General features: G+C 48.8%; 1 protein-coding gene across 1 annotated transcript in view; it reads right to left on the bottom strand.

Annotated features, from left to right (window-relative positions):
- The window catches only part of LOC137920437 (dystrophin, isoforms A/C/F/G/H-like), a 508,054-nt gene extending 506,454 nt beyond the window's left edge, over positions 1-1,600 (bottom strand). The window contains 1 exon segment of the mRNA XM_068763802.1: positions 1,305-1,600. Coding sequence (XP_068619903.1) covers positions 1,305-1,323 — 19 coding nt within the window. The 5' untranslated portion in view covers positions 1,324-1,600.
- Positions 1,601-14,535: the final 12,935 nt, after the last annotated feature.

Genomic DNA, 14,535 nt, shown 5'->3' with positions numbered 1-14,535 from the left:
GTTTATCTAATGCAGTACATTAAAAATAATACATTGCACTTTGAACACTAACGGAACCCTTGTTTGTTGCAAAAAATAGGAGACCAGGTCTCAAGTCAGAGCTACAAATTAACAGATTCACTTAGTCTCAAGTGTCCATAAATACATTTGAATTAAGTAATAAGGGGGAATGTACCAATGTAAAATAAAACTAAGTTGACATTCTCTCAAACTATATGGCTTGTTTTTATAAATGACATTTCATTTTTACACATTCATTAACAACATTTGCAGGGTTTAACTTTTGGTGCCCGACATACTTGCAGGGTGTAAAGGAATAAATTTCCAAAAACTTCCAACTGCATTCACTGTTTACTCAATATGTGAGAAAATGAAGGATAAATGACAAAATCTTGCTTGAGAGTAGTCATTCTGTTTGCACGACATTATACATTTGGTGCGAACATAAACAATTTATTTTTTTATTAGATATTAAAAATTTTGTACATTTTTATCAGAAGCTAAATGAGCACATCCACAAAACTATAAAATATTTAGTATTAGATAAAATGTCCCCCTTTATAACATCCAAGTGCAAAGCAAGTTTAATCTAGTGTTGGTGCAGTCATGCTCAACAAATATACACAGAAGCAATGCACTCCGCAGAGAGGTGCGCATGTGTAAGATTTCATAGGAGACAGCTTTCTTCAACACAACTAGTGCGTGACACTTTGTGTGCATTGCACACTCAAGACACCCCTTCACTACAAGACCTACCACCACTGCATCCTCCAATATAAAATCATTATTATTTTTTACTTTGGAATACAGAGCAGTAAAATTAATGTAAATTTGTAGGGAATTTAATATAAATAGGTGTAAGCCATGGCCATAATTTGAAAGTTTCAAAAACCATTACCAGTGAATGTCTGTCTTTGGTTTTTTAACATAAAAAAAATTATAACAGATATTGCAAAAAATGTAAAGATGAACATGGGCTTATAAGAATGGATCAATACCTCACGATTAAGTTTCCGCGTTTTAACTAAAACAATATTACTTTTTAAATTGAGGTTTAATTTGGTTTACAAGTAAGTTAAAGCAAGAAATGGGATAATCCAAGTGACATCAGTGGAATGCCTGCAGATAGAATATCTAGTTTGGTGAGCGCACTCTCTGATAAGATAAAGCGGCGAATTAACATCACAGTCGCGCGACGGGCCCGGGTGCGTAATGGATGTCGCGTTGCTTCATTGCATCACACCTCTTAACTTAGTCTCAAGGTCCGACCGGTTAAGTCACGCGCGCCGCCGCCCAGAACTCACCCGCTGCACCCGTCTCCATGTCCCGATTGCGGTCTTCTTACTGCGATACGATTTCAATCAAGTTTTTGTATCGAAACAAACTTTCTGAAACATGACAACACACGCACAAACAACTCTTATAACTTTTCTCAAACTTTTTGAAACTTTCGTAACAAATGTTAGCAACTATTTAATACGGTTACCACACAGCGTACACTTCGGGCATTCGACACTTTTATAAATTTACTTAATGTTAAATACATAAAAGATAAAATCGCGAAAAGTTAAGGGATTATCTCGGACGGAGCGAAACTGCGAACAACTTCACACAAGACGACGCGCGGGTGACGGCGCGCGGGCGGACGTCGCGCTAGTGACGCACTGACGTTTGGAACGCCACCACAGATAATACATCCTCCAGTTTTTTTTATTTAAATGTACTATTCGCTCTAGGATTTGTACACGAAGAAAAAATGTGCAGATACTTTTATGCTTTCAAGCCATAAGCTTTCTTTGTCGGCACTGAAGATTTTAATAATTCTTATTATAAAAGTAAATAAATAGATACGCGGCTTTCAATATGTTGTAACAATGGACAAAACAAGAGTCTACAGATGTGGTGAAAAGAAAAGGTCTTACCAGGCATACGGATATGAACTGGCGTCCCGATGCACTTCTGCTTTGGTAAAAAGATTAACATTTTTTACCGTTTAAGGGGGTTGATTAAGTTTACATAAACCGCTATTAAGTTTTTTATTCAATTGCTTAAGTATTAGTTTAACAAAATTTTGTTATTTTTAATTTGATACATTTTTTTCTATACTTCCTTGGAGTACACTGTGGTCAAAGTAAATCTATGCATACGCGGGGCATCGCCTAAATTTTCTTACAACGCGGGCAGTAATAGCAAACGCAAAGATTTTTATTCACATGTTATATGATGACTTCGAATGGTCAAAAATAAAAATTTTCATCACGTTGTCTCTGTACACAAAATTTTACCAGAAACTATGACGTAATAGTCACCATCAGTTATTCATTCACTGTTGGACGAGATTGGCTTTTCTTTTGGGAAAATATGAATTGCACCTTACTTCTCTGGCTTTCCTCGTCCACTGTCTTCTGGCCACAGAGTGCAGTCAACACCTCACCGTAAATGTTGACTTCTATACGACAGTATTTAGTTACACAGTGAAGCCTCTTAAAATCATGTAGAGCATAGAGTTAGTTGCTCGATAATATTTCATTCGTATTAATAAGGAAATACATACATTTACTGTGGCTTAAATGTTTCTCGTAGGGCGCGGACGAGTGTGCCGGGAGCTCCCCGACCTGTACGGTCCACTTGAAGCGACGCAGCGCGCGCGCAGCCATCTGGCGGCAGCGATGCACACGGCCACCAGGCTACGCGCTGCAGGCGGCTACGCGCTGCAGGTCTCCATGCGGCGAGTGCCCTGTCTCGCGCGCGCTGCCGACAGGGGCGCTCATGCTGCGCGATGTCCCGCAGTCAGGGGCCGACGTGGCGCCTTCACCGTTGAACCACTCTATCTATTGTTATTATTACGGCAGACTTTAGTTTTAAACATCTAAAGTACGAAGCGGTCTAGCTGAGCAGGAGCGCGCGGTGGGCTCGCGCAGTGCGAACCCCGGGCTCGTGGGCGGCTCGGGTAGGCACATAGCTCAAGATAATTTCACTAATTAATAAGTTAAAAGAATTCGTCGGAACGCGTGTTCAAGCCGTCGGTAACATTAAATGTTACTGGTTTGTCTAGTGGTGAGCGGCGAGCGGCAGGGCGTGCGGGTCGGGGACGGGGCGTAGGATGCGCCCGCGCCTCTCAAGGTGAACTGCCGCGAGGCGCTCCTAAAAATAGACCCGCAGGGGTGAATACCTGGCACGAGTGAAAGTGCAAGGCGGGGGCCGGGAGCGCCGGGAGCGCCGCGCGACACCGGAATTCGCTAAAACTGTTTAAGCCTCTGCCGCGTTGCCTTTGGTGCCGTGACGCTTATTAGAGACACCGTAACAAAATTGGTGACCAACGGTGAGCTAATACGGCTACCTCGCGTACCGACGAAAAGCACCGAACAGAGAAAACCCGTCCGGCGGAGCCAGCACTTGGGCCGCTCTACCAGTCGGCGTGAGCGTTTCATCTGTCGAGCGCAGCCCTGCTTTACGCCGCACGATAACGTGTAGCGGCTTCGGCAGCGCAGGAGACATCTCCGCAGCTGCCGACCTGCACACAGCCCGGCTTCACTTGCTCTGCAGTCTCGCCGGAAATGGGATAGGGAACGTTACCGCAACGACAGCACGCGAATGTTGGGATCAACAAACTTATCGAAGTATACCTCTAGTCCACATTTGTATCTGTAAATAAACGCCAATGCCAGTACCGCAGTAGTCTAAGGGGATTTTAAAAAAAAAATTATAAACGTACACAAGCCGCACAGGCCCGGGGTGACCAGCGACGCGCGGGCGCAGCGGCCCGGCGCGTGCACGTCATCAACAAAGCGACATTAATTTTATCTAAGTGCTCCTGTCGTTCGGAATGTGGGTCATTTGGAGCCAATAAATTAATTATTATCACTGGCGCACGGGTTGACGTTCCGCAAAGTGCGCGGCGCTTACAGCGCGGCACAAGCAACGCAGAACGACCAGCCGGCGCGCCGCGCGCCCTGCGACTGTCGGCGCACGTGCGCCTGCGCCGCGCGCCGGCTGTCACTTTTTGTTTTCACCAGAGAGCAACCCGTCATGTGGGTACCGATGCAACGTAGATATACGAGTACAAATGAAAACATAAACACTACGCTGCAGTGCCGGCGCAGCTGTCCATTTTTTGATATTTGTTCAATTGTTATTGAGATGTCAAATGAAAGTTCTTTGTTTTCTAAAATAACTAAAATGGACCTGAAATAAACGCTTTTCGTGATGTTTTATTTTGTGTTTACAACCGAGTATGTATGTAGTTAATGAAAGAGGGTAAATAGTGAGAACTTGTGATAATCTGAAGCTGTTAATAAAGAAACGCCTCTGCATGTTTGCTCGAAAAATTCGAAACGGCTGTACTCTTTTTCCATTTCATACAGCTACCTGTCGAGAGCTCGCACGGGTTATTGGACTGAAGGCGTCAAGGGTCGTATCTGCACGCTGTACCGGGTCCTAATGTGTGTGGTGAGGCAAAAAGAAACAGCGAACTCTGCGACGAAAAAAAATATTTAATTCAAAAGGGTAGTGGGCAGAAGGCCTGGTCTGATTTTACACCGCAAGTCGGTACTCCCCTGATAATGTTGGTGAGCAGCCGCACGATTTTCCCGGACTGGTCAAGCGGCAGCAGGTCGAAACGAGGAGCGCCGGTTGTAGACAGGGTACGTTCGTGCCGGTGCGAGGTATAAATATTCAACCTCAATAACCGAAGGTTTTTTAAAAATAAAACTCGCTCCTGTGAATAGATGTAACGGTTATAATATACATATATAAATACACGTACAGTCTGCTCCGCTGACAGTAGAAACCCCGAGATGGCTTGCAATGAAGGAAGGGAAGAAGCCGAAAGCAGTTGATGTGATTGTTTAGTTGAGAATGAAGTTAAAGAACCGAGACGAAAATTTATAACGTAAATTCGAATTAGCGCCGGTGCGCGCAACGATAGCACACTTCCACGATCCCACGCCACTTAAGATGTACCGTTTTCCGCCAAATGTTCAAATATTTTTATTTTGTTTCAAATTATGTGACATTTCTTGCTTTTATATTTTTTATGTTAAAATTTTAATTTATACACATGGAACGCTAACGCGCAACGTTAAGCGAGCTGCGGCCGCGGCTGCCGGCCACTCGTGGAACGCACGGTGCTTTGTCAGCGCGCGTCGCACCGGCTGCAACAGTTGGCCCCGACACGGACTCGATGATCAAAAGGCCTCAGCCCGCATTCTGCATTCAGGTCGAAACAGCACGCATCAACGTAACCCAGGGGAGCCTCGCTTGTTGTCAAGGAAGACGAGACACGTCCAGAGCTCCTTAGGTCGTGTAAGAGAATTGCTGTACTAATAATAAATTGGAATAAAAGTTAAAATAAGATGTTATAAGAAAACTGTGTAGATGAAATAAAAATTAACGTAAACAATTAAAATATGTACATAAACAAATACTGTAAAATAAGATAAAAAATCAAAATTGTATAATTAAGGAACGAGATGATGGATCAAAGGCATCGGAAAAGAGAGAAATAGAATGAAAGGGAAAGACACACGAAATGTGGAAAGAAAGGAAGAGATTGAAAGGTCTCGAAAGATGCATAGAAGAAGAGCGCGAAAACGAAAACACCAAGTGAACAAATTATTAAAAAGAAATAAAAGTCCCTAACGTATAAGTAACTTAGGGGTACGTGAGGCCCCTAATAGCGGGGGCCATTAAGAAGAATAATAGAAATGTACGCAGCTCACGGCAGGGGCACGAGGATCTGCGCAACACAGTATTGGTCTTAATCGGATGGAATTTCTTCGGGCGATAGAGACCACGCAAAGCACCGGTAACTTGGCGTCGTACGGCGGCTAAGGAGTGAATCTTTTTTCCAAACATTCTGTACTTCTTCGACATAGAAGTAGGCCTAGGTCGGTCAGGCGGGAGGCCAGTGCCGCGCTCCCAGCTGCCCCGTCGTACGTAATGTTTTAGCCTTTAGAAACAATCCGCGTCGCAAATACGTGGCTCCCAGAGCGAACACCGTGAACGAGCCTTCGCACTGCCGCCAGCCATTCATAGGATCGATCACGGAACATTCGGCCCCGTGGCCAGTGCGCCCGGGACGTCGCTGCCTACCGCCGCCCGCCCTGCCGCCCGCCCTACCGCCCGCCCCGCCACAGGGCCGCATTCTTCCACAAATTAATATTTGACGAAAATAAAATTTCTTAACATTCTTATTGTAAAAATCTTCTAAACCCCGAGCTCTGAGCAGAGCATTAGAAACCACGAGGCCGTAGCCGGACTTCTCTTTCCACCCGAGACGTTTCTACGCAAAGGTTCGGGAATTCACTCGATGTGTGCGACGTACAGTGAGCGTCGTTTTGATATCGAGCCGTTCACCACCATTACCGCCAGTAACAGATATGGCCAAAAACAGTCTCCGCGGTGTCCTTCTTTGCTGCAGGGAAAAAAATTATCTTCACGGTCAGGCGATTTGTTGCCGCTGAGCGAGGAGATGTTGGTGTTGTTAAGGAAAAATATTTCGAGTTGTTGAAGATCCGCTGCTACATAACCGCTCTAACCGCTCCTCGACGTTGTGCAGGCTGCAGGCAGCAGGCAGCCGGTGACGACAGCGTTCTGGTCCTCGCGCGCGCAGTACTCGTCGGTGGAGCGGTGCGCGCACTGGCTGCGTCGGTCGTCACGGGGCGTCGACCAACGTACGAACCTAAATATTTTCCAGCCGGGGGATCAGCGCTCGCTTTCCTTGCGGTAACAGTCGTGTTTCTTAGAGAATTCACGTGATCAACTCTGAGTTTGCAGGTGCAAGTGCATTTAATGTGCAAACATTTGTAATAATTACATTTTAAGAAATTACACTTTAGTTTAAAGATATCGTGCTATAGTGGAGGTAAGCACGGCGTCTTGGCCAACTTACTTTTTAACTTGAAGAAGATCGCCTCCTCAATTAACGTCCCGTCGCAGCCGCGCGTCCGCGCTGGCAGCGCTCCAGAAAAGGCAAATCTCCTTTCGTCGCAGGAACAAATTTGCCCGCACGCCCGGCAACGCTTACTCTACCCTTTATAAAAGGATGTCACGAAGAAAAATACTTGGAAAGTTTGAGAGGTGCCGGTCCGGCCCTGGGAGCGCGCGCGGGCCCGTGAGCTCGCCGCGCGGCAGTCTTCCCGGGACCAACGGGAATACGACCACCATCGACTGCACCGCGAAGGAATCTTTTGAGGCAGTCGTTACAGCGAGAAATGCGTTCAATCTGCGCACACGCTCGCACCGGACACCAACTTCTGTGACTAGAATTTTTTTTGAGACTGTCCACAACTATGAGAAGTGGCTGCTCTGACGCATCGACCTCCACTGAAGACATGAAGGTACGGTAGCGCTTGGTCGGGCCCAGCGCGAGGGAATCTCAGCGGACATGTTGCAGGTGTTTTACAGCGACCCTGTGTGTTTATATATTTGAAAGCGCTTTTAGTGTCATTGTTGTCTCACTGTTTGGTCGCATTATGTAAAGCTCTGTTCCGTTTGTAAACAGTTTTGCGGGCAAGTGTATAAGCGCTAGTACAAATGCTAGTTTGCCCAGCAGGCTACATGCTTTCCGAAAATGAATAAATCAAATCATACACATCAAATAAAAAAAATGTTTTGTCTACTGACTGCCATTCCGTCGTCTTCGGAATTCATTAATTGACAAAGTAGAATGCTTCCGATTGGAACTTTCGTTACGTGTTCCGTGCTGCGTTGGGTTCATAGACAGCATAAACTGATGTGTCCACGCACCGCCTGTTCTTATTGGAACATATATTGTTGATATATGGTCGGTATATACGGTCGGTCATAAAAATGTGATGACTAAATACAAAATTTTGAGAATTGTGTGGACTGTCACGTCGCGTTTGTATCGCAGACCAGAATGAGGCGCGGTAGATTTCCAAGTGAGGCCTCAGTTGTAACAAACTCTTAAAACCTTTTTCAAAATGCATTTGTTAATTTGTTTCATATTTTCATTATACTCCGAGAAATTAAATCAAAACGATTACCTTTTCCAAACAGTATGCGTCAGTCACTTAGAAATAGAAAGCGTTGTGTGTCATTCCGTGTCGTTCTCCTGCCGTCGAGTGAGCGCGTCGTGTGTGTGCGCAGCCCCGCCCACTGTGCCTGTACTACTTCGCGCACCCGTTCGGGGTGCTGTCGCCGGAGCCGCCGCACGCGGCGTGGCGCGCCGCTCCTGCCGCTCCTGCCGCCCCGGAGGCTACGGGCGAGCGCCCCGCCGCCCAGGCTGCTCCTGACGCGCTGCTCCGCACGCTTCCGCTGACCTTCAGCATTTGGTAATTTGCGCTTGCTATGTTGTTTATGTTATTAGTCACGTACCAGTCGTGTAGCGTGTAACGTTTGGTTCAGCCCCGGTGAGCTGATGCCCGAGCCGACGTGGCGGTGGGCGGGAAGGCGCGCGGGTGGCGGGGCGCGCTTGCCGCCGTTGCGCGTGGTGCGTGCCACGGTGCCGGGCGCTGGGCCAGAGGCGGCGGCAGCTGCGGGGGCGGGCGCGAGGGCGCGAGGTCGGCGCGCGCTGCCGCCGCTGCTCGTGCCGCCGCTTCCGCCGCCGGGCGCTGGCGCGCGCGCTCTTCCGCCGGACGCGCGCTGCTGCGTGCTGCGCGCGCTCAACCGCCGACTGCGACCGAACTTCAAAGGACACGCACTTTGTGAGTTTTGTTTTAAGCGTTTTTATGTTTTTTCTGTCACCGCTTAACTTGTGGCAAAGAGAAAACTAATTGCGGGGCCAGATATTCAAAGACCAGTGCTCAGTTCAGTCAGAGTAGACCTTCCACGATATCCAGTTACGAGCGAAGTGGCGAACATCGATGAGCGATGACTTTTAACGCAGCCTTGCCAATCGGTTTTTCCAAGCGAGTGCAACGGCGTCACCTTACTTCTTCTAAGCGCATACGTCTTCTCGACACCGCTGGGAAGATTTTCAAAGGACCATCACTAGCTCGGATTTAAAAAATATCCAAGAAGGCTAAAGAACTTTTTTGAGTTCATATGAGTGCCTATGCGATATTAAGCCTGCCATTACACAGTTCGTTAAAAAGTTAATAAGTAAAAGACTCTCCATTCACGAATATTTTAGGTTCCAAGCACTCCTTCTCCCGTCGAGTGCACCGCTTCACGGACCACAACGCTCATCAAAGACGCGGACACAGAAGCCATCTTCCTTGACCTGTGCAAAGCTTTCAACTTAGACAAAGTCAATGGTTAAGGAAGCATCGCGAGCACGTGTGTTCACAAGCGCGGACCGTTGAGCCCGATGCGCGCCAAGGTTCGATTCTAAAACCGATACTGTACACGTTTTCAATTTCAGTGCGCACGCGCACGGCATCAAACCGGGAAACAAAGTAGCCATCGCTCCCCACTACACAAGAGCGAAAAATGTTTTCTCGCCCCTCTTGAACAACCTCACTGTTAACGAAGCGACAGGACGACCGGCGCGGTCTCAAGCGAGCGCGCTCCTTGTGCACGAGTTTCCGCAATCCATTGTCAGGGCATGACAGTTCTGTGTGAGAGTTACTGGCCTTTACGGCGATGGGACATGGAATAAAAGTTTTTGGAAAACGCGACGGGAGCGTGGGGACGACTGGCGACTCAAGCCGTGCGCCGCGCGCATGACGCTAAGTATCTGACGTCATAAGATGTACGTGTCCCTACGCATTCACTTACTTCAGGTCATGGAGATGTATGAACAATAGGCCACGACGGTTCTATGGCGCGTGCGGTCATCCCGCATCTGCTTGTGTATCCGAAGCAATCCGCAATAAACAATCCAAACAAAACGCTGGTTAGCATATTGTCAATAATCTGGCCCAGTCGCTTCACACCTAAATTAGTTGATTGTGCCTCACCTATAACACCTACGAACAGACATTTTAGCGTCGCCTCGTTCTGAGACCGCGACGCGCTCCCGACGGTTCGGACGACGCGACCACAACTCGACACAAAAATAACATGAACAGTAGCCAGACAAACTACGCCACCCGTGCCGGCGGCGGCGGATGCAAACCTTCACGAGACACCGCTCACACCGAGCAGGTTTTCTCTAGACGTAAATATAAACGGAGAAGCAGCTCAAGCCGAAGCACTTCCAAGAGTTTCTGAACGCCTCTCTCTCTTCTTCATGGAGCATCAGAGTAGGAGACCTGAGAGCTCGGCGACTTCCTGATCAGATAAAAAACAACTTTACGGTCTTTGGGATAACGGTCTGTAACCTAACCTAAAAACGTAGTGAAGTACGCCACAGGGCGAGTCCACGAGGTTGCTTTTATTTAGAAAGTTCCGTGGCTTTATATATATTTATATATATAAAGTCGCAGGAATAAAATCGTAAAGGGTTTGCGCGGCGAAAGAAAATAACGTTTTTGTAGACAACCGGTATCATCGCGTGGCTCCCTCTTTGTTTCTGATGAGTTACCTTTTGAAAATATTTCGAACCATTAAATTATCGTGCCCTTTCAAGTGCAATTAGGATCTAAACTTAAATAACGTGTTGTTGACAGGTCAACATACCACCTGCCATATAGCTTTGGAACCTAACTCGTGCTCTGATTTTTATGATTGCTAATTGCTTATTAATTATTTAACTATGTGGTTGTGTGCAGGCCAAAGACCTTTTCTATCTTGTTTTTAAAACATTAACTGTACATTCATCAGTCAACCTTTTTGAAAAAAATACAGGAGGATAATCCTGTGAATAAAATAACACTTTAATCAAATTAGATAGCGATAACCGATAATTTCATACAACTGGTTTTGTCCGGATGAGATGAATCGACACCCGCGAGCGACCTCGCGGCGCCGGTGCATTCGCGCAGCCTGAAACTCTTGTTGCTTGTGAGTCGGCGCATGCGCTTGCAATCAAACGATAACACGTTTCAATTGTTTTCCATAATTTGATGTCCGCGCGCCAATACAACCTGCTTACGTTACTGGCTACGTGAGTACGTTAGATCTTCGTTTAACACTTGATAGCTCGGCGACTGCATGCAGTGCTACGCGGCAGAATTCATGTATTCGTTTGTGTAGAGTAGTAATAGTAAATAAATGTTTAATTACGCCATCTGTCGTGTATTGTGGATAAATTTAGAACTGTCATCGCAAGTGATTTAATTACAGATGTCAGCAGCGGCGCGGCGCCAGGCGTCGTCGCTGTTTTTGTTTATGCCGGCGCTGTGTACGCTTGACGACGCGCTGACCTCTTAAGAAGAAATAAATATTCCTACTGTTACGACTGTTGCCTTTTTTCACGTTGAGGACACGGGGCTCAGAGGCTATGGCAGGGTATACCTTAGGCTTGTAAGTCAGAGACATAACCTGCTCTGACACAATCTTCGTGCGGTACATAGCGGACCAGACACGACCGTGCGCCCAGCCCGTCGCGGAGGAAAAAAAATCCCTCCCACCTTCCGCAGTACAAGCACGTGACTTCTCGCTGTCTCTAGCTAACACTCGTCACAGCCGGAGTGAGGACCGAGGCGATGCCTTTTTAAGGAATGGAGGTTTCCTCCTGGCCCCCGGCGCGGGGTGCGGGATGCGGGGTGCAGGCCGTGCGCATCGATCACTTTCTTAAGCCTACAGGCGCCTGCGGTCACGCGGTGGCGCTTTTCGAGGAAATATAAAAGTTGATACTTTTTTATGTTTGTTAGTTATCATTATTATCACCATCAGAAAAAAGGTGGCTCACTTTAAACTTTGTATTTGAATACTACTTTCTAGTGCATTTAATTATTGAATACAGCTTTAAAGAGTTTGATAAAATGAGAAGCTGCCGGGCGGGCGCTACCGTTTCGTTTCGACGTTCGGCCAGACCTACGCAGACTATTGTTTAGCAGCCCTGGTCGCCGGCGACCGCTGCTGCTCGCGCTGCGCAACTGTCGCACCGATGACGTCGTCTACGGTCACGTAGTCAAGGTCTGAGTGAAGGCTAGACAGTGTAGTGGTAGCGGGTGGTGGCGGGTGGTGACGCGTGGTGGCGCGTGGTGGCGGGCGGCGGCGGGCGGCGGCCAGTAGCCGGCGGGTTGCGACACGCGCCGCACGTCGCGTGAGGTTGCGCTCCGTGCGCTGCAGTGCGTGGGGGCGCGAGAGTGGCTTCCGACGCGCCCGAGCTCCGCGGACAGCGCTGCCCCAAGCCCCGCGCCACCGCTGCCGACCTGCAGTCAGTATTGATCTGTCTGAACAACTTAATAACGGCTTTAAGTTCAACAATAATTCTGTTAAAATTGTCCCGGTGTTTATTGACTTACTAAACCTGGCAGTTTCTGCCTTATGTATGTAATTAAACCATAGCTATTAATGAGTCATTTGAAGTTGAACGATCGACGCTCGAGAGTCTGTACCCGCGAGAGTCCCCGGCGATGCATCTTTGCTCTTGCAACGGTTTCGGCGATAATAATAATAAGTGTGTGCGCGGCTTTAAATAACAAGGCACCGTGCGAGGCGGCGCCCCGCGACCCCGCGACCGCAGTCGCGAGCACTCGTCTCAACATCGCTTTCGTGTCCCGTGGCGGTGCGCGGCCGCGCCCGGCCTCCAGCTCTGCGCCTCCGACAAGAACTCGTTTGTCGCGGGTTCGGCTCCCGGGCGGCGCGGGGCCGCGCGACGCGCGCGTCTTGAGGTCGACTTGTTGCAATTAATTTACAATGCAGGCTCTGTGCACTGGGAATCAACATATTCAAAATAAATTGACTTCATTTTTATCTTCCCCATATCATTTACGAGCGCTTTTCATTTCGAAAACTCTGAAGACCACACCAGCATGCAGTCATGACCTCGATTACCTAGGTTGTCTCCAGTTCCATTTTTCCATATTAGTTAGGTAGCGAAATGTTCTCAGCAATTTGACACTTCACAACTCAAAAAATTACAAATAATATAACACGCGCAACAATGTACTTTTTAGGTTTTATTATTCCTACCATAACTTGAGATGCCGCGAGCCCTGCACATGCTTCTGTCAGCACTGGCCTCCGACTTTATTAATGTGACAATTGTTAGTAGAAAATCCTAATTTTAAATAAATATTCGCTCTCGCTGCAGTGCATCTAAATGTTAAGCCAAATTGTGAACATGTTGGAAGAGCACGAGTCGGAGACGTGTCCTTAGAGCCGCCACCGTCGTTCCAGGCCCGGCGGGCGGGCGGACGGGCGGGCGAGCGGCCGGGCGCGCGCTGCGCTCGGCGCTGCGGCGGCTGCGTGCGCGGCGGGCGGCGCCCTCCACGGGCTACGGCGCGCAAACTCAAACAGTGTAAGCTGTGCGGTGCTGACTAAGACAGAGCGCGCTCTCGACTTGCCTCTCCCGGCGGCGCTACCTAATACAAACCCAACAGGAATCTGTAGAAATCACGTCGGCAGCAGGTTCAAGGTTGTGTCCGTTACCAACAAGTGTAACTTTTGCGACAAATATCGTTATGACCCTGTCAGTCGGTTCCTCTCAGTTCATATGGAAGAGGCAAGGGACGCGTGCGTGCCCGACGACGCCGCGCCGACAGAAATAACCAGCAAGCCCGCCCCGCCCCGCGCCACGCAGCGCGCCCCGCCGCCCCTTTGCCACGATTATTTCCAGCCCCCGACTCGCCAGGAATTCGGTTCAGTCAGGGTCACGCGTTGCGTGGTCGCCGCGGCGCTCGCGTCGCTGCGGTGACCGCCGGCGGCAGCGCGCGCCGCACCCGACCGAGCTCTGCGACGTAATCACAGGCCTCGACAGCCGCAGCCTTTGATCGTTTTGTTAAAATAAAATTGAAACAAAGCGAGGCGGAGACACTCTCGGGCGCGAAGCGGGCTGCCGCCTCGACGCACCGCGCTTCTATATTTAAGAGTCGAACAAACATAATGAACTTAATAATCACGATTCAATTGTTACTAGGTCCACTAAAAAGCAGCATGAGGCACTTCATCGTTTTGAGTGCTACTTGTTTTAGATGATTCAGCCTAAGTACCAAGTGTTTGTAAATAGGAAAGTGAATGCGTTGCAATGGAATGAAAAAAATGTATAAAAAAAGTCGAGTACGACCCAGGCGCCGCCGCCCGGCGTGACTCACGGGCCGCGTTGGCGCGAGGTTGCATTCGCTTAAGGAACGTTCATTGCCGCTCCTCCGGGCGCCGGTCGTCGTCGGGACGTCGAAGGAGGGCAATGGAACACGCGCGGCCGCAGTTCGCCACTGTTCGCCAGGCGCACGTGTAGCGCGGGCCGGTTGTCGCGAAAATAATGTAATAATGACGATATTATTGTATTAACTGTATAAATGTCGTGTGTCTGTCTGCACTTTCTCGCTACACGGGTCGCAGGAACGTGCAGATGAGTACAGATGAGTGCGGGGAGAGTCGGGGGCGAGCCGTGGCATTCGCAGACGTCGGGCCGGGGGGCCGCAGGGCGCGCGGCGTGCTGCCCCGCGCCGCTCCATTTGCTGCGCTGGCGTGCGCAGATGCGCCGGGAAAGTGCATAATGAGCACTGTGTCGATCGCTTTACATATTTTCTGCGCCGCGCTCCGGTTGGTCCGGCGGCTCCGCCTGCGGGCGAGTGT

The sequence above is a fragment of the Battus philenor genome, unplaced genomic scaffold, assembly GCF_028537555.1.
Source record: "Battus philenor isolate CCGP_79_NKW_IND1 unplaced genomic scaffold, ilBatPhil1.0.hap1 SCAF_18, whole genome shotgun sequence".
NCBI classification, from domain to species: domain Eukaryota; kingdom Metazoa; phylum Arthropoda; class Insecta; order Lepidoptera; family Papilionidae; genus Battus; species Battus philenor.
The sequence above is the reverse complement of the archived record's forward strand: the minus strand, read 5'-3'. Positions and strand labels throughout refer to the sequence as shown.